This window comes from Urocampus carinirostris, chromosome 1 (genome assembly GCF_059441175.1).
Source record: "Urocampus carinirostris isolate Australia breed hairy pipefish chromosome 1, RoL_Ucar_1.0, whole genome shotgun sequence".
NCBI classification, from domain to species: Eukaryota; Metazoa; Chordata; class Actinopteri; order Syngnathiformes; family Syngnathidae; genus Urocampus; species Urocampus carinirostris.
In genome coordinates, this window is record NC_142349.1 from 605,313 (window position 1) to 624,965 (window position 19,653).

The following is a 19,653-nucleotide window of genomic DNA, read 5'->3' on the forward strand; positions in this document are numbered from 1 at the left end:
ACGTCAAGTCCATTGTACTGAAGAAGGAGTTGCCACCAAGTGCTGCTAAGCAATCAGCCTGATGTGGCAGAGGATGAGCGTCTTTCAGAGTCCTCTTGTTCAACCACCTAAAGTCAGTGCACACACGCATATCACCATTCTTCTTCCAGATGAGAACTATAGGTGAAGCATATTCACTTGTCGACTTTCGAATGATCTCTTTCTCTTCCATTTCATTCAAGACTTGGCGTAATTTTTGATACTGACTCGGTGGCACACGTCTGAAAGGGAGTCTGAACGGCTTTTGGTCAACCAGATGGATTCTGTGAACAAAGTCCTTCGCCTTTCCGCAGTCAAGGTGATTACGCGAGAAGATGTCTTGGTAGTGAATGATCAGCTCGGACAACTTGTCTTTACACTCAGACGATGCATCACAACAGCCAACATCTAGTTCACCCAGGCCAATAGACTGTAGCTTCTCCTCAGCATTACTTACATCAGAGCAGACAGGAGGCAATTGCACAACGGAAGTACTCTGATGGCCACTGACCAGGTCTAGATCCTCCAAAGCAACACAAGGCACCAAGTCAGCCAGCTTTGCATTGCGTCTCAAAAACAGCGGATATTCTGTGACATTCATGACCTTCAGTGGAACCCATCCATCTGCCCACAGAGGTGTGACGATTCTGGCGACCATTAGACCCTTGGGGGCAGATCGTGCCGACGTAGGTTCTGTCATCGCTGCGCTCCCAGGAGATACTCGTGCAGTTTTTGACAGCTTCCCCCACAAGAGGTACTCACGGCCAGGCTCAAGGCATGTGGCTGAATTGCAGAGCACTGTGCCTATCTTCTCGGGCATTTCACCACCACTCCATCTATGCAAGCCAGCTAGCATTGAAAGAAATTGCTCCGTTTCAGCATTAGTGGATGATGGAGCAGAGATTGCTGTCCAGTACGCACTAAAGTTCTTTGACTCATGCAATATGTTTCTGATAACATTAGTTCCAATGATTAGGTCATCAGGTTGCCCCTCAACAACAATTGTTGGCACAATTATTTTACAGTTATTGATTTCCATATGGATGTTGAAAGCTGACTTTGGGCACACTCGTCGACCCCCAACACCAATGAGTGTCACGTTGGTGGAAAATTCGTCTTCTGTACATACTGCTCCAACAGAGAGCATCTTACGCAGAGCAGTCTCACTCACGGTACAGGCCATGGAGCCACTATCCAACATCCCCCCCCAAAGTCATACTGCTCCCCACTCTAACTGGTACATAAAACAAACTATCGCTGCCCCCTACAGTATGTGTGTTTTGATAAACAATATTAGGCAACTGAGATTGTGTGAACGTGTCAGAATTAAAAACTGAATTGAAATTGAGATCAAATGGGTGGGAGAACTCATTTTGACCTGTACGGCCTCCCTCTGAATACAGGTCAGCTAGTTTCCCGAAACTGAACTGATTTGGGGAGAAACTTTGTCGGGGCAATGCTGCTTAGAGTGACCAGGGGCTAGACACTTGAAACACAGATTATTCAATTTGCAATGATATAAAGTGGAGTGATCAGCGCCACCACACACCTTACATGGAGGGGAGTTGAAAGGACTTAAGCGCCTCTGAATACGCTCAGGATTGCGTGGCTCCACTCTAGACAAAACTCTCTCTAGCATGCTCATCATTCGGCCAAGGACATCACTGTCATCTTTCTGAGCAGGCTGTGGGACATGCTGTGGTAGGACATGCTGTGGTGGGACATGCTGTGGTGGGACACGGACAGGCGGTGAGACATGCTGTGGGCGCTAGGCATGCTGTCGAACACACGAAAAATCTGTATATGGATCGGGGTTAACATGGTGGGGACAAATGGACTGGAGACCCGTCTCTATAGAGCCAGAGTAGGAACAACAAGAAGATTCACTGTCAAGCACTGCAGTCGGGTAATTCTTCAGTGGAGGGACACTGCAAGACCTAGTTGACGCCCCTGATTCCCTTTGATACTCATCTATCCTGAGTTGAACGTCCTTAGAGGTCCACTCATTAACAGGCTTGCATCTGAAAATGTTCGATAGCTGTGGATCAGGACAGTACTTTGCAAACATTTGTGCCACTTCCCCACCAAGGTTTTCCATTTTTCTGCCCAAGCGACGCAAACCCTCATCAGCAGTGTCTGCTGCTTTGTTTAGTCTGATCCAGTAGTCAACTGGATTTTCCTTTGGCGTGGGTAGCGTGGTGTAAAAATCTTGCAACGGGAGAGTTGACGAGGAATGACTAAAGTATCGTATTAGAATGTCATAAATGATATCTGGGTCTTGCCTCACATCAAGTGCCTCATCACTCCTGAGAGCTACTCTGACAACGTCTCTTGCCCTCCCTAAAAGCCTGCTTAGTATCTCATCTGCTTTTTCAGCTGTTGTATAAGACTGTTTCCGAAGCTGGGCTTTAGTCATGGTGATCCATTCTTGAATTGAAAACTTGTCAGAACCATTTCCCCTGAAAGTCACAATTTCACGTTCAGTCTTGACATGGACAATTACCGGTGTAGTGTTTACCTGCGTTGTGTTATGTGGTCTGGGGTCGTCTTTAGTCATAGCAGTCGCTGCTTTGCCAGTCATTGGTGTGTCATGTGCATGTGTGCGATCAATGAAACCAGAAGAGAGCAGACTAGCCAATACTGAGTTGCCTATCTGCTCTCCAATTCGGCCTACCATGTCAGTCAGGTGTTGCAGGGCAATGTTATCACTCATTGGGGTTGAAGTCTGTGCACTCTCCCTCAAGAACTGTTCACTTGGAGACCAGTTTGGGCTCATACCACGCCCCCTGTCCCTCCCATCACTAACATGTTCTTGGAGACCACCTACACCTTCACTTCCATACCCACTAGTAAGTGTGTTTGCATTCAAACCATTAAAATGGACACCCCTGCCAATAGAAAAGCCCTGAAAATCGTCATTTTGACTACTATATCCTTCAGCCATTATACTTTCAGTAGTACAAAGAATAGAAAATAAAACAGGAAAAAAATAAAAACCAGAAATTAACGAATAATTTACGTATTGATAGCAAATGCACAGTGGCACAAATACATAAGACGAAATCAACGCGCCAATGCAGTGCAACAGTACCCTCTAGTGGACACAAGAAGAATATGCAGCAACACCGGGATCTGCTCAGAGGCTGATCAAAGTGATCCAGTTGTGTAGTCACGGCACCAGTGTAGCGACCCTCTTTCATGCACGACACAAGGTTTCACAATCTCTGGGTTTATTGCCTGCATTCAATAAACAAAACAATACAAAAGTCAGGGGCTTCTGTTCACGACTGTAATTATCTTCAACGCTTACAAACTTATTTAAGCTACAGCAAGCAGACAACATGCGAGCACATTAATAATGAAACTTCGATAATAACAATGAACATAACTTTCACACGTACCTGCATTCAATAAACAAAACAATACAAAAGTCAGGGGCTTCTGTTCACGACTGCAATTATCTAAAATATTAAAGATACAAAAGAACGGGTCATCACTCAACAGGCCGCACCTCGTGGCGTGTTTGCATCAAAACACGTTGCATCTTCATTTCAAGCTGTATTGCTTAACCTCTTATTTAGTGTTTTTTTAATATACATCATTTAGAACATTTTATATATCTATATATACAAAAATAATTTCGAAAGCAGCTCAAATGTCTAGCAAAATATGCATTTTTTTTATCCAACTGATATTGGGCACATCTTACCTTCAACGCTTACAAACTTATTTAAGCTACGGCAAGCGCTGAAGCCCATAAAGTGCCAAACGAAAAGAACAGTCGCAGACGCCCATGACTTAACAACTGAATGAGGTACCGGAATATTAACAGTAATACAACAAAAACACAGATTTTGTGAGAATTCAAAAAAACATTCAAAACAATCAAATTTCAACTCTGTTACAGTAGGCCTTCAAAAATTAGTCAAAATGGCTTACAATATGAGAGAAACGTCTGACATTGAATGCATCATTAAACATTGTTAAATGGCTGTATGAAAGAAACCAATACTTTATTATTTAAAATACAGTGATGCATTTAACTCCGGTTTAAATTGCCTTTGACGTACTACGGAAGTTTACTAATAAGGTTTAATGGGCGCGCCCACTCATTTCTGAAAGTGTGACAGAGTTATGATGCGTTCAACGTTCTTCGATTGTTTTGCATCCGTTAGTATCTTATCTGGCCAGATTTATTGTTTTTTAAGTACCGGTAATGGTTTAGCAGTTACTCGATTATTGATGTCATGTTTATTTGTGTGTGTGTTTGTGTGTGTGTGTGTGTGTGTGTGTGTGTGTGGACCCTATGAGTTTAAAACAGTACCTTGTTTGTACGGATCCGTTGAATAAAATAGAATTGTTGCATTTATTTCACATTAAATGGAAGTATGTAATTATTGTCAAAGAATAAAACTGATTCACTTTTTGGTGTTTAAACTTCAAGTACATGTAGCGCACCTGCATGCTATTTGATGTCACTATTTGTTAAGACGTTTCGTTATTTGCCCGATTCCCTCCGCTGAGGCAGTTGTGAATACCCACGGCACTTGAATGTAACACCCCTTCAGCTAAGCTAGGAAAAGAACGATTGTCAACGGTAACGCTCATTAAAGATTGTGTAGTTTTCCTAGTGTTATCCAAATTTACTGCACAAAATGCTTCACTCTCAGAGATCTCTATCGGAACTACCCAAGATGTCGGCTGCCAGTCAAGTGGAGAGAGCAGTGCTGGTAAGGCGACACGATGATTAAGGCAAAGCGAATACATGGAGCTTATAGCCTCCACATGTATTCAATATCATTGGATTTAAAGAGCGACGAAGCAAATATCATCGTCGTATTTGTTTGGCAAAATGAAACTTGCCCCAAATTGAGTACAGGTAGTGTCACAAGTACCAGGCGGGTAGTATATATATACCCAGTCGTCACAAGTCTCTAATAACAAATGCTAGAACGCAGGTGCAGGAAAATAGGGTTTGCACTGTCCGTTTTGAGTTGAGGCTCAGCTTCCGTCAGGCCTGCCGCTGTTAAGCTGTTATGCCGAAATTTGTACCCCATAGCGAGAGAGGGCACACGTCACTCTCGTTTCTATAAACACTTTTATCTCGTTTTATCCCATTTTTATCTCACTTTTCGGGAATGTATTAGCGAGCATGTCACCAAAACCACTTCGTCTTGCATTTGTTGGGAATGTAATACAACTTAAACAATTCCTTCTTGTATTTGTTGTGAGTGTAGTAGAACGGTAATGCACACCGTATATACAGTGGAACCTCGGTTCTCGACCATAATCCGTTCCAGACCTCTGTTCCAAAACCGATTTGGTCGATCACTGAAAATCGTTTTTGCCATTAAAAGTAATGTAAAATCATTTGAATACGTTCCAGCACCCTGAACGCTTACCATGCATGAACCCAGGCTAATCGTACGTTAGCGTTAGCGTAATCTTCCGTACGAAAGATTACGCTAACACGAACGTGTACAACTAAAAAGATCAGGTTGTTTACACGTCATTTAGCACCCGGGTCTCCACAAAAAGTGGTGAGCGGTTAAAGGATAAAAAAAAAAAGAATTATGAATAGGATTTCTTACCTATTGTTATATTATGAAATTGTGAATATGCTTGATTGCTAATAAGATTTTCGAGAAGGGTTGTTCAAACCTCACATTGTGTTTGCTGTTAAAAACGTCATATTGGAATATAATATTGTGAATGTGCTTAATTGCTGTTGAGATTGTCATGATTGTTTTCTGTTATTAGTGTCAATAAATTTGTTCAAACCAAAAAAACATTTTGTGGTGCTCAGCAGAAGCCATGCTGTTTGTATAGCAAGATCGGAAACTCGCACACCTTCTTCATATTTTGCTATTATTTCTTTCATAAATGCAATAGTTGTACGCACTACTCTTCTTTTTTCACCTGTAGCAACTTTGCTGCTTGCACAGAACTTCTTCCGGGGCATAATTAGGGGTTAAAACACTCCGTTCAAAGATATTAAAAACGAAAGCAAGAAGAAGTGTGCAGTCACGTGACAACAGTTCTTCACGAGGGGTGGGGGCAATCTACACCCGTCCGCCGCTCAGCATCGCCCCTAGAATACCGGCGTTCGAACTCCGATTTTTTGAACGAAAAGCGAAGCAAGAATTTCTCGAAAATTTTGGTCGAGAACCAATTTGTTTGAACTGAGAGGCGTTCGAAAACCGAGGTTCCACTGTAAATCACTTTTGAGCAGGTAAAATATTTATTTTGCCTTTTCCTACTCAAATCGCTGGTATTGAAACCGTTATGCACTCTACCCTAAAGCTTATTATGCTGAAATGAACTGTCAAATCATCACCAGATAAAACGTGAGAAGAACGTTTTTGATTTCTTGTCATCGTCAAACAGGACGTAACACGTAAATAATTGTATTTTACTTAAATAAACAGATCATTCCGTGCTTAACATTGTCACAGAAACGGTGTAATTTTTTTTCTAGTACAAATGATCCAAAGTCAACGTAATAAATGTACATGATGCTGGTGGGAGGGACCAGCCTGGCTGACCAAAATAGCCCCCCCCCCCTTAAAACAGGTTAAAACGAGGTAAAAGTGTTTATAGTAGCGGGAGTGACGTGTGCCCGCTCCCGTTATGGGGTACAAATTGCGGCAGGGGTGCATTTCTCGACATAAGACCGCCAGCAATCAGTCGTAGATTAAAGGGGTCTCCACCTGGTGGCTGCGGGCACCCGTGTACCTCCTGTGGACAGCTGAGGTGCTCGTAGACCTGTTCTGGAAATACCCTAACTGTATTGGGTCATTGTGATTTTCTAGTAAAATACATTCATCCATCATCCGCACCGCTTACCCTCAGTAAGTATACCCATCCCAGCCATCTTTGGGCAGTGGGCAGGGGACACCCTAAACTGGTTCCTAGCCAGTCAGGGGGCACACAGAGACAAACAACTCATCCGCTCATTCACGTCTAGGGACAATTTGGACCGGCCAATTAACCTGAGATGCATGCTTTTGTAATGTAGGAGGAAACTGTAATGCTCGGAATGAATCCACATGTCATGATTACTGATTTTGGGCACCTGCGGCTGCCTTGTTGGCGCCAACAGCCCTGGTCGCTGATTGGCTCCCTGCCACTTTTAAACCCCCCGGCTCCCTGTTACCAGTGTCAGACCATCCTGCGAACCTATGCTTTTGCTAGGCAAGCACCGTACCCTCCAACAATCTCCTGCTCTGTTTTCTCCTGCCTGATTACCTGTTGGCGACCTGTTTCTGGACCCGTTTCTGCCCTGCTCTTCTGTCCCGGCCATCGACCTGTTTTGCCGTTTCCTGCCTGCTACTTGTCGCCGACCTTTTTTCTCGATTACCGCCCTTGCTCCCCTGTCTCGACCAGCTTTCCTGCCACCCACGACTATCCCCGCTCGACACGGAAGTGCCACTTCCGTGTTCCTGCCATCAGCTACCCGTGTCCGACGATCATCGGATCGTGGAAGCAAGAACTCTATTCATATAAAACTGAGTTTAACGAACGCTATGGGGTCCTGTCTCCGTTTCTGGCTTGTGACAGAACGGTCTGACCCGAAAAGGACCCAGCGAAGGTTTCTCACGAGCGCCGATTGGAGAAAGGAGACATGCAGCGTTCGCATCGGACTGAGGGGGAGGTCTGACGGACGGCAGGAGACGTGTCCGCCTTTCTTCGAATATTTCGGCTGCAACAAGAGTGGCTTCAGCGCAAGCAAGAAAGGTTGGATGCCCTCCCGGAGATTCTTGCCCGTCAGCTGCACGCATCGGCCCTGCCCCCCAGTAATTCTCCATCTGCCGTGCCGCCGCACGTCCCGCCCGTCCCGTTCACGAACTCTCCCACCATCGAAACGGCGGAGACGTGTGTGGGCGCCCCAAAGAAATTTTGTGGCGATCCTGGCCAGGTTCGCGCTTTCCTGGTGAACTGTCGGCTCATTTTCGATCTGCAACCCCGCGACTTAACGCCCGAACCGGCCAAAGTGGCCTTCACGATTAACCATTTGTCCGCGAGAACCTGACTCTGAGAAACGGCCGAATTCGAGAGAGATTCAGCGGCAGGTTTCTCATTCGATCTCCTGGCCCAGGAGATCCTAAAAGTATTTGACACAGGATCTTCTTTAGCCGATGCTTCCCGGTCCCTAATGAACATTGACCAGGGGAGACGCACGATCGCTGATTATTCAATCGACTTCCGAACGTTGGCCAGCCATAGCAACTGGAACGCGGAGGCGTTAGTGGACGCCTATCTCCACAGCTTGGCGGACTACATTAAAGACGAGTTGGTGTCCCACGCCCCGCCTACCAACCTCCACGAGGCCATTGCGCTAACGGCCCGGATCGATCGTCGGGTCCAGGGGTGACGCCGTGAGAGAGTCCGCCAGAGCCACCCAGTTTCCTGCTCACCCGAGGGGACTGGCGCAGCCTCGGATTTCCAGCAGCCACCCGCGATCCTACTAGACCCACCGGAGGCAATGGAGGTGGATCGTGCGTTGCTGTCCGTCGAGGAGCGTCAACAGCCCTGGTCGCTGTTACCAGTGTCAGACCGTCCTGCGCACCTACACTTTTGCTAGGCAAGCACCGTACCCTCCGACAATCTCATGCTCTGTTTTCTCCTGCCTGATTACCTGTTTTGGACCCGTTTCTGCCCTGCTCTTCTGTCCCAGCCATCGACCTGTTTTGCACTGTTTCCTGCCTGATACTTGTTGCCGACTTTTTTTCTGGACTTGATTACCGCCCTTGCTCCCCTGTCCCGGTTACCGACCAGCTTTCCTGCCACCCACAACTATCCCCGCTTGACACGGAAGTGCCACTATGTTCCTGCCATCAGCTACCTGTGTCCGACGATCGTCGGATCGTGGAAGCAAGCACTGTTCTTTTTTTTCAATAAAACTGAGTTTAACGAATACTATTGGGTCCTGTCTCCGTTTCTGTCTTGTGACCCCACACTAACACAGGGAGAATATGTATGTAAACCCAGCACAGGAAGGCTGGTTACTGGATTCGAACTTACAATCTCAACACTGTTTTGCAAACCTGTACCCACTCAACTGCTGTGCTGCCTATTTTCTAGTAAAATTATTTTTTTAATTACTTAGTTAAATTAACCCCCTTGTCTCTCTTCTCTTTATTTGTCTTTCTCTCTTTCATTCTTTCTTTCTTTTGCTTTTTATCTTCCTCTCATTCCCTCTCTCATGCTCTTTCTGTCCCTCTCCTTTTCTTTCTTTCTTTCTTTCTTTCTTTTTCTTTCTTTTTACCTTCCTCTCCTTCCCTCTCTTTCTTAGTCTTCCTCTCTCTTTCTCCATTTCTTTCTCTTCCTCTCCTTCTATCTCCCTTTTTTAGCTTTATCTTTCTCCCTTTTCTCTTTCTCTCACTCTTTTTCCCCACTTTTCTTTCTCTCTCTCTTTTTTCTCTATCTCCCTCTCTCTTTCACTTGTCTTTTTCTTTCGCTCTCTGTCTTTCTTTTTCTCTTTCTTTCGCTCTCTCTGTCTATTTTCTCTACTCTTTTTACTTGCAATAATTAACCTGGTTATAACATGGTAACAACACAGTAAGTAGTACAAGATAAGTTATCATTTTCGAAAGGTATATCAAACTGGGTGTCCTTAGCAATAATAAGTAGCAAAAAGTAGCTCTCAGCTTAAAAATGGTTGGAGACCCCTGCACTAGAAGTACCGCAGCCAAGCCATTTGGCTTTTCTACATAGAACACCCAAAGGACAATCCACTGACTGGATTAGTTTCACTATTAATTCAACGGCAAAAGTGATGAAAAGAATGTTTGGTGCGGGGCGTAACCATCCCCTTTTTTTGTGGTATTACTCTGTTTTTTTGTGTGGTCTTTTGTAGTACTTCTGCAGTCTGATTTCCTAGGATTTCTCTAGTAATTTTATTGTATTACTGTACGTTTATTTTGTAGTATTTCCATAGTATGTTTTTTGTAGAATATTTGTAGTACTTTTTGTCGTATTACTTTAGTTGTACGTGTGTAGTATTTCTCTCATAATATATTTGTAGCAGTATTTTTGTATTGTAGTGGAATTTTTGCAGTATTTCTGTAGAAGTATTTTGAAGTATTTCCATACTAGTATCTTTGTTGTATTTCCTTACTATTTTTTTTAGCATTACTGTAGTTGACTTTTTGTCGTATTTCTCTTGTAATATTTATGTAGAAGTATTTTGGTCGTATTTCTATCGTATTTTTTTCTTATCAGAATGAAGACAAAATAATATAATAGGTCCCTGTTGAAAAGCACTAGGTTTGATGGTTAGTTTTGTTGTAAATTTGTAGTATTTTTAATTTTTGCCAACTGATTCTTCATGCATCTATCAATACCAAACCCACCACAATCTATTTGAACAACCCCACTTTGCTGCATTTACACAGTTGTTAGTTTTAAATAACAGAGCCTTCTGCAGAAGTGAAAAAAAATCCTGGGAGTTCTAGTGTTAAAAGGATAGCTTACAACAAAAAAATATGTGCTAAAGTGGTTTTAGATCTGGGTATGGTGTAATGTAGTCTTGTCATTACAATTCATAGACATAAACAGAAGTGGATGGTACAGGTTACATACAGTGCATCCGGAAAGTATTCACAGCGCTTCACTTTTTCCACATTTTGTTATGTTACAGCCTCATTCCAAATTGTATTAAATTAATCTCTTATCTCAAAATTCTACTCAAAATACTCCATTATGACAATGTGAAAACGTTTTTTTTTTAAACTTTTTAAAAATGTATTAAAAATAGAAAACTAAGAAATCACATTAACATAAGTATTCACAGCCTTTGCTTAATACTTTGTTGATCCACCTTTGGCAGAAAATACAGCCTCAAGTCTTTTTGAATATGATCCCACAAGTTTAGCACACCTATCTTTAGGCAGTTTTTCCCATTCTTCTTTGCAATATGTCTCAAGCTCAATCAGGTTGGATGGGAGATGTTTGTGCACAGCCATTTTCAGATCTCTCCGGAGATGTTTCAGATTCAGATCTACTTTATTGTCATTCTAGTACACGTGTATACAGAACGAAATGTCGATACATCTGACCCGCACAGTTTCCTTGAATGTACAGATATAAATAAAATGTTGTATTGAGTTGTAGTATTGAGTGCTAATAATATACTAAATAACTATGGCTATGTATAGTATTTTACAGTAGCGCAAATAGTGCAAGAGGAGTAGCTAACCAGATGTGCAAAATGTGTCGTCAGGTAAACAAGTCAGGTAAACAGAACAATAACACTGTAACAATAACGCTGTAAGTACAATAGTGCAGAGAAACAGATGTGCAAGGAGTGGCTAGCTATAAAGAACTCCCAGTAGTGCAAAAAGTCAAACAAAACCCAAAGATGTACAGATTAGCAGCAGTTTAGATTTACTATGTGTTTGAGTGACCATTTAACAGTCTAATGGCCAGGGGGACAAGACTATTGTGGAACCTGGTGGTCCTGCACCGCACACTGCAGTACCTCTTCCCAGAGGCTAGCAGAGTGAACAGTCCATGATGTGGGTGAGAGGGGTCCCTGATAATGTTCTTAGCTTGGGATAGGCAGCGCTTCTGGCCAATGTCCTGAATGGAGGGAAGAGAAGTCCCGATGATTTTCTCTGCTGTCCTCGTCACCTTCCTCACACTACCCCAGTCGGTAGCGCTGCAGCCTCCACACCACACAGAGATACAGCTGGTCAGGATACTCTCTATGGTGCCCCTGTAGAATGTGATGAGGGAGGGTGGGGGCAGGCGGGCTCTCCTCATCCTCCGCAGGAAGTACAGGCGCTGCTGTGCCCTCTTAACCAGTGATGCAGTGTTCACGGACCAGGTGAGTTTGTTTGTGATGTGCACCCCTAGGAACTTGATGCTGCTGACAACCTCCACAGCCTTGTTCTTGATGAAAAGTGGGGCATGGTTGGGCTGGTTTCTTCTGAAGTCGACAATGATCTCTGATGTTCGATCGGATTCAAGTCTGGACTCTGGCTGGGCCACTCCAGGACATTCACGGAGTGGTTCTGAAGCCAATCTTTTGAGATCTTGGCTGTGTGCTTTGGGTCGTTGTCCTGCTGAAAAATGAACCTTCGCCCCAGCCTGAGGTCAAGAGCGCTCTGGAGCAGGTTTTCATCCAGGATATCTCTATATATTGCTGCATTCATTTTTCCTTCTATCCTGACTAGTTTGCAAGTTCCTGCTGCTGAAAAACATACCCACAGCATGATGCTGCCACCACCATGCTCCACTGTAGGGATGGTATTGGCCTGGTGATGAGCGGTGCCTGGTTTCCTCCAAACATGGCGCCTGGCATTCACACCAAAGAGTTCAATCTTTGTATCATCAGACCAGACAATTTTGTTTCTCATGGTCTGAGAGTCATTCAGGTGCTTTTTGGCAAATTCCAGACGGCTTCCATGTTCCTTTTACTAAGGAGTGGCTTTCGTCTGGCCACTCTAGCATACAGGCCTGATTGGTGGATTGCTGCAGAGATGGTTGTCCTTCTGAAAGGCTCTCCTCTCTCCACAGAGGAACGCTGGAGCTCTGACAGAGTGACCATCCGGTTCTTGGTCACCTCCCTGACTAAGGCCCTTCTTCCCCGATTGCTCAGTTTAGAAGGCGGGCCAGCTCTAGGAAGAGTCCTGGTGCTTCCAAATGTCTTCCATTTACGAATAATGGAGGCCACTGTGCTCATTGGGACCTTCAAAGCAGCAGAAATTTTTTGGATTCTTCCCCAGATTTGTGCCTCAAGACAATCCTGTCTCGCAGGTCTACAGACAGTTCTTTCTACTTCATGCTTGGTGTTTGTGCTCTGACATGCACACTCACCTGTGGGACCTTATATAGACAGGTGTGTGCCTTTCCAAATCATGTCCAATCAACTGAATTTACTGTAGGTGGACTCCAATTAAGCTGTAGAAGGATCTCAAGAATGATCAGTGGAAAAAAGATGCACCTGAGCGCAATTTTGAGCTTCATGGCAAAGGATGTAAATACTTATGTAAATGTGATTTCTTAGTTTTCTATTTTTAATAAATTCAAAAAAAGTAAAAAAAAAAAAAAAAAATTCACATTGTCATAATGGAGTATTTTGGGTAGAATTTTTAGATAAGAGACTAATTTAATACAATTTGGAATGAGGCTGTAACATAACAAAATGTGGAAAAAGTGAAGCGCTGTGAATACTTTCCGGATGCACTGTATACCCCCTTACATTTACTTGCGTATGTTTGAGAACGTCATGTACTCCTAGGAGTATTTTTGAATCACTATACTTATACTTGAGTAGATTTTTGAAGAAAAAACTGTACCCTTACTCCGCTAAATTAAGCTAAATTGAATCCATTACTTAAATCCCCTTATGCAAGATTCTCACATGACCCAACAACCACCAGGTGGCATTTGTGAGCAGGGCTAGGAACTTTATTTTATACTGTACTGTATGCGCATTGTATACAGACGCTCCCCTACTCACAACCTTTCGACTTACGAAAAACGGTAGATATGAACATTGCTGTAAGTTAGATTTTGTATTGTGTGCACCTTTTTTTCCCAAGTAGAGGCCAGTACTGTAGTGCTTCTTTCCGCCACGTGCCGCTACTAGAGGTCACTGAGCATCCACCCCTAAGAAGAAATTCGGCTTCTACTTCCTAGTTCGTGTGTAAATATACTACGTGTACTGTATCTCTAACGCGCCAAGAACTTTGACGTTTTTTTATTGTTTAATATCTCGTGCATCCATTCAATATGGTTGGTGTAAAGTGTAAAGAAGAGGCGAGGCGTTTCTTTTGAAATTAAAGTGGAATAAGAAATATTGATGCGGTTGAGAAAATGGTTGGATCGCTTTTTTTCGACCACATTCTACCACGGAGGAGGAAGTAGCCTAATTTCTGAAGCCCATTTTTCAAAAGTAGGTTAAACTTCACTTTCTTTATCTTTATGTAGAATATTATTTTATAAAATGTTTAAATTTGTGTACAAAACAATACAGGTTACTTAAAGCCTTAAACATACTTAAATAAACCTTAAACACACAAAATATAGCTCTGAAGCAACTTCTGAATGAATTCAACTTTCGAACAATCGTCCGTTCGTGAGTAGAGCAGCGTCTGTATACAGGACTGTCTCAGAAAATTAGAATATTGTGATAAAGTTCTTTATTTTCTGTAATTCATTACACATCACCTGAACTATTTCAAGCCTTTTATTATTTTAATATTGCTGAATTTGGCTTACAGCTTAAGAAAACTCAAAAATCCTATCTCAAAATATTAGAATATCATGAAAAAGTATACAAGTAGGCTATTCAACTAATCACCTGAATCATCTAATTATCTCGAAACACCTTGCGAGGGTTTCCTGAGCCTTAAAAACACTCAGCTTGGTTCAGTAAACTAAATCACAAGTATGGGGAAGACTGCTGATCTGACTGCTGTCCAGAGGACCATCATTGATACCCTCCATTAGGAGGGTAAGACACAAAAAGAAATTTCTCAAAGAGCAGGCTGTTCACAGAGTGCAGTTTCAAAGCATATCCACAAAAAGTCTGTTGGAAGGGAAAAATGTGGCCGGAAACGCTGCACAATCAAGAGAGATGACCGCAGCCTTAACAAAATTGTGAAGAAGAGCCGCTTCCAGAATTTGGGGGAGCTTCAAAGACAGTGGGCTGAAGCTGGAGTCCAGGTATCAAAAGCCACAGTTCACAGACGTGTCCGGGAAATGGGCTACAATAGCCGTATTCCCATGGTCAAGCCACTTCTGAACTCAAGACAACGGAAGAAGCGTCTGACTTGGGCTATGGAGAAGAAGCACTGAACAGTTGCAGAGTGGTCCAAAGTCCTCTTTTCAGACGAAAGCAAGTTTTGCATTTCATTTGGAAGTCAAGGCGCCAGAGTCTGGAGAAAGGCTGGAGAGGAGCAAAATCCAAGTTGCTTGAAATCCAGTGTGAAGTTCCCACAGTCAGCAATGGTTTGGGGAGCCATGTCAGCTGCTGGTGTTGGTCCACTGTGTTTCATCAAGTCCAGAGTAAATGCAACTGTGTACCAAGAGATTTTAGAGCACTACATGCTTCCATCTGCTGAAAAGCTCTATGGAGATGAGTATTTCATTTTCCAGCATGATCTGGCACCTGCCCACAGTGCCAAAACCACCAGTAACTGGTGCACTGACCATGGCATCACTGTCCTTGATTGGCCTGCTAATTCCCCTGACCTGAACCCCATCGAGAATTTGTGGGGTATAGTTAAGAAGAAGATGAAAGACACCAGACCTACAAATGCAAATGAGCTGAAGGCCGCTATCGAAGCATCCTGGGCATCAATAACACCTCAGCAATGCCTCCATGCCACGCCAGATTGATGCAGTAATCCGCGCAAAAGGATTCCCAACCAAGTACTGAGTGCATCAATGGACATTTTCAAATGTTTGATTTAGTTTTGCCGTTATAAAATTATTTTTTTATTCTGAGGAAGTATTCTAATATTTTAAGATGGGATTTTTGAGTTTTTTTTCAGCTGTAAGCCAAAATCAGCAATATTCAAATAATAAAAGGCTTGAAATAGTTCAGTTGATGTGTAATGAATCCAGAAGGTATGACATTTTTGTTTTTTTAATTGCATTACAGAAAAGAAAGAACTTTATCACAATATTCTAATTTTCTGAGACAGTCCTGTATAATTTCAATCTACAAATCCACTCTCTGAGTACACAGAATGACAAGAGTCCCACAAAGAGTCTAAGTCCTCCTCTTCAAGTGGTACCCCTATGAAAAATGTCCAAAAAGTACGCGGGTTTTTAATGTGCTACTTGTGTTTAATGTGTTTCGTTGATTAATACTATTATAATTGTATTGTTCATTAAAGTATCTGAATTTACCTTGATTATTATAATCTATTTTTAAATTAAATGTAATTTATTGTTGATTGGATGGACTCCGAAGATTTGATGAGAAAGAGAGAGAGAGAGAGCTAAACGAGTAAGGAATAAGGGAAATGAGAGGGAGAGAGAGCGAGCTAAACGAGTAAGGAATAAGGGAAATGAGAGGGAGAGAGAGTGAGCTAAACGAGTAAGGAATAAGGGAAATGAGAGAGTGAGAGAGAGAGAACTAAACGAGTAAGGAATAAGGGAAATGAGAGAGAGAGAGAGAGAGAGAGAACTAAACGAGTAAGGAATAAGGGAAATGAGAGAGAGAGAGAGAGAGAGAGAAAGAGAGAACTAAACGAGTAAGGAATAAGGGAATGAGAGAGGGAGAGAGAGAGAGAAAGAGAGAACTAAACGAGTAAGGAATAAGGGAAATGAGAGAGAGAGAGAGAGAGAGAACTAAACGAGTAAGGAATAAGGGAAATGAGAGAGAGAGAGAGAGAGAGAACTAAATGAGTAAGGAATAAGGGAAATGAGAGAGAGAGAGAGAACTAAACGAGTAAGGAATAAGGGAAATGAGAGAGAGAGAGAGAACTAAACGAGTAAGGAATAAGGGAAATGAGAGAGAGAGAGCGAGAGAGAGAGAGTACTAAACGAGTAAGGAATAAGGGAAATGAGAGAGAGAGAGAGAACTAAACGAGTAAGGAATAAGGGAAATGAGAGCGAGAGAGAGAGAGAGAGAGAGAGAGAACTAAACGAGTAAGGAATAAGGGAAATGAGAGAGAGAGAGAGAACTAAACGAGTAAGGAGTAAGGGAAATGAGAGAGAACTAAACGAGTAAGGAATAAGGGAAATGAGAGAGAGAGAGAGAGAGAGAACTAAACGAGTAAGGAATAAGGGAAATGAGAGCGAGAGACAGAGAGAGAACTAAACGAGTAAGGAATAAGGGAAATGAGAGAGAGAGAGAGAGAGAGAGAGAGAGAGAGAGAGAGAGAGAGAGAGAGAGAGAGAGAGAGAGAGAGAGAGAGAGAGAGAGAGAGAGAGAGAGAGAGAGAGAGAGAGAGAACTAAACGAGTAAGGAATAAGGGAAATGAGAGAGAGAGAGAGAACTAAACGAGTAAGGAATAAGGGAAATGAGAGAGAGAGAGAGAACTAAACAAGTAAGGAATAAGGGAAATGAGAGAAAGAGAGAGAGAGAGAGAGAACTAAACGAGTAAGGAATAATGGAAATGAGAGAGAGAAGAATGAGAAAGACAGACATAGAAAAAGAGTGAAAGAGAAAAAGAAAGTGTGGAAAAAGGCAGATAAAATGAATTGAAAAGAGAGAGAGAGAGAGAGAGAAATCAAGGAAGATAGAAAGAGTCAGAAATAAACGGAAAGAAAGAAAGAAAAAGAGCAATTGATATAGCTCCACTTGCTTTGCGGGTGGCGCCTGGCTTTGTCAACATCAAGTGGCCATATTTTAAACTGCAGCTGATTTTTCTCTTGTGCTCTCTGGGTTTTGTCTAGTTGTCCAAATTAAAAACCCTGATCTAGCCAGCAGGCCTCCTGTTTTACACCTGTGCACCACACAATAAAGCGATATCTAGTGGTCAAATCTTACGCAGTGTCCATTGGTTTCGTTTTTATTGTGTACGTTTAGGAGTTTGTTGTGCACATTGGATGCTGATTATTATTAACGTAAATAATGTATCAATTGTTATTTTTATAATAATTATTATTGCCAATATTGTTATTATTGTCTTGTTGTGATGTTTATTTTTGAGTGTATATGGGATTAAATTGATATTCCAAAAATCCAAACGAAGCATGTAAGTCAGAATTGAATTCCTTCTAAATGTTGGTTCCCCTTATGTGATAATTTATATTGAGGTTTATTTAAACCCTTTTGTACATGAGGGATGTGGTTTCATTTTGTCAAGATTGTGTGAAAATATGATTTCCACTTCTGTATTTGAATTACCTTCTGCTCTTTGCCATTTCTCCAATTACCACCAGGAAGAAGAGTTCAACTGGCTTCTTAAAGAAGAAGTGCACGCTGTTCTTAAGCAATTGAAGGATGTCCTCAAGGTAAGAGTTGATAAAATAATGTTAGGTTGGTTTCCATTTCAATGTTTAGAGGTCAAGGTAATAAATTATCTCCACAATAATGCCCTTTATGTGCCAAAACTTGACCGAAGACAGTATTTTAATTAACATTACTTTATATTTAGACCATATGACAGGGGTTGGAACCTATGGCTCGCAAGCAATATACAGTATGGTTCTTTTCATGATTACATGTGGCTCTGAGATAAAAAAGAATTTGTGCAATGATTGAATATACTGATACATGCAAGGCCGATTGTTGCACATGTGAAGCCGAGACTCTGCTTATTTACAAAGGGTTCAGTCCCGTATATATAGGACACCATTTTAATTTACAGGTAAGGTGTCACTTCAAACCGACACTGTTGTGGCTGTAAATTGTTAAATAATCCTTTCTATGGAATCTCATTAAACAATCCATGTTCATTGTCAAGACACTTTATGATGAAACGCCTCGGAACAAACTTTAACCCAAAATATTTTACACAAATTCTCTCGCAAAGCACTTAGAGCAATTTGATTGGGTGAGCAGAAGCACAGGCGGAGCTATACACAGGGAGTGCATTCTCTTTCTTCCCCCCTGCGTTTGTGTCCTTGTTTGCAGTATTTTGTGACATTTTTTGCAAAATAACTTTGCTTGCACCTTGTTTTGAAATTATTATTTAAGTCAAGTCATTTTTATTTGTATAGCCCTTAATCACAAAATGCCTTGAAGGACTGAACAGGTTAATATTACACCGTCCCCTTATCTTAACACAAAATTCATGCAAGGAAAACTCAAAACCTCAGCATGAGGAAAATAAGAAACCTTGAGAAAGGGGCTCACAAGTGTTAATCCCCCTTCCGTGATGACCAGGGTGCAATAGATTTAGTATTGGGAAGCAGTATACAAAAATATAGTGAACATCCAAAAGTTCTTTATACAGAAGCTCATTAAATAATGTATAGTCACTGTTGAGACACTTTTTGATAAAATCCCACAGAACACACTGTAAACACAAAATAAAATGCCAGCTTGGCACACTTTTGACGAAATGAGCCTTAACACTCTTAAGTAACTGCAGGAGGTAGACATTTTAAGTGGTGTATATATATATATATATATATATATTAAGATGGAACACAGGCTCTGGCATTATTCTTATTTCATTGATTTTATCAAAGTATCAAACATCACACAATGAAATAAAATTTGCTGAGGAAATATCTTTTGTCTGAAGCGCTGGTTTGGCGGTTTTATCCAATTATGTCTTCAAATATGTAGTTTGGCTCTCTCGAGAAAAGAATCCTGATAATTTTGCTTTTATGACTCTTTGGGTCAAAAGGGTTCCGGACCCCTACTCTATAAGAAGCTGATTCCACTGTGCAGATCAGACTGAAAGGAAAAACAACTCACTGAAAAAATATAGGATTCACAAAGAAGGACTGCCATTGTATCTTAGATTTATAAAACAAAAAGGTCTGTTAATCAGAGACGGACATCTCTGTCAGCATCCCCCTCGACCACAAGGGAAAAGTCGCAAATTTTACAAATTCATTCAAACAAAGATAGCACATTTACATCAGACCAGACAACTTCATGAATATGGATATGACAGGGGTGGCGAACACGTGGCTTTAGAGCCGCATGCGGCTCTTGGCCAATAAGAATGTGGCTCTTTGCCTTGTTTCATGTTTAGTGTTTTTTTGTGTGTG

General features: G+C 42.0%; 1 protein-coding gene across 3 annotated transcripts in view; it reads left to right on the forward strand.

The window, feature by feature from the left end:
- Nucleotides 1-4,483: 4,483 nt before the first annotated feature.
- Nucleotides 4,484-19,653, forward strand: part of rogdi (rogdi atypical leucine zipper) — a 44,104-nt gene continuing 28,934 nt past the window's right edge. The window contains exons 1-3 of one of the 3 annotated variants that reach the window (XM_088331005.1): nucleotides 4,484-4,615; nucleotides 4,689-4,748; nucleotides 17,869-17,940. In XM_088331005.1, the coding sequence (XP_088187131.1) occupies nucleotides 4,713-4,748; nucleotides 17,869-17,940 (108 nt within the window). In that variant the 5' untranslated portion in view covers nucleotides 4,484-4,615; nucleotides 4,689-4,712. Of the gene's footprint in view, nucleotides 4,749-17,868; nucleotides 17,941-19,653 lie in introns of all 3 variants that reach the window. The other 2 variants (XM_088331081.1, XM_088330926.1) reach the window with 2 other exon arrangements.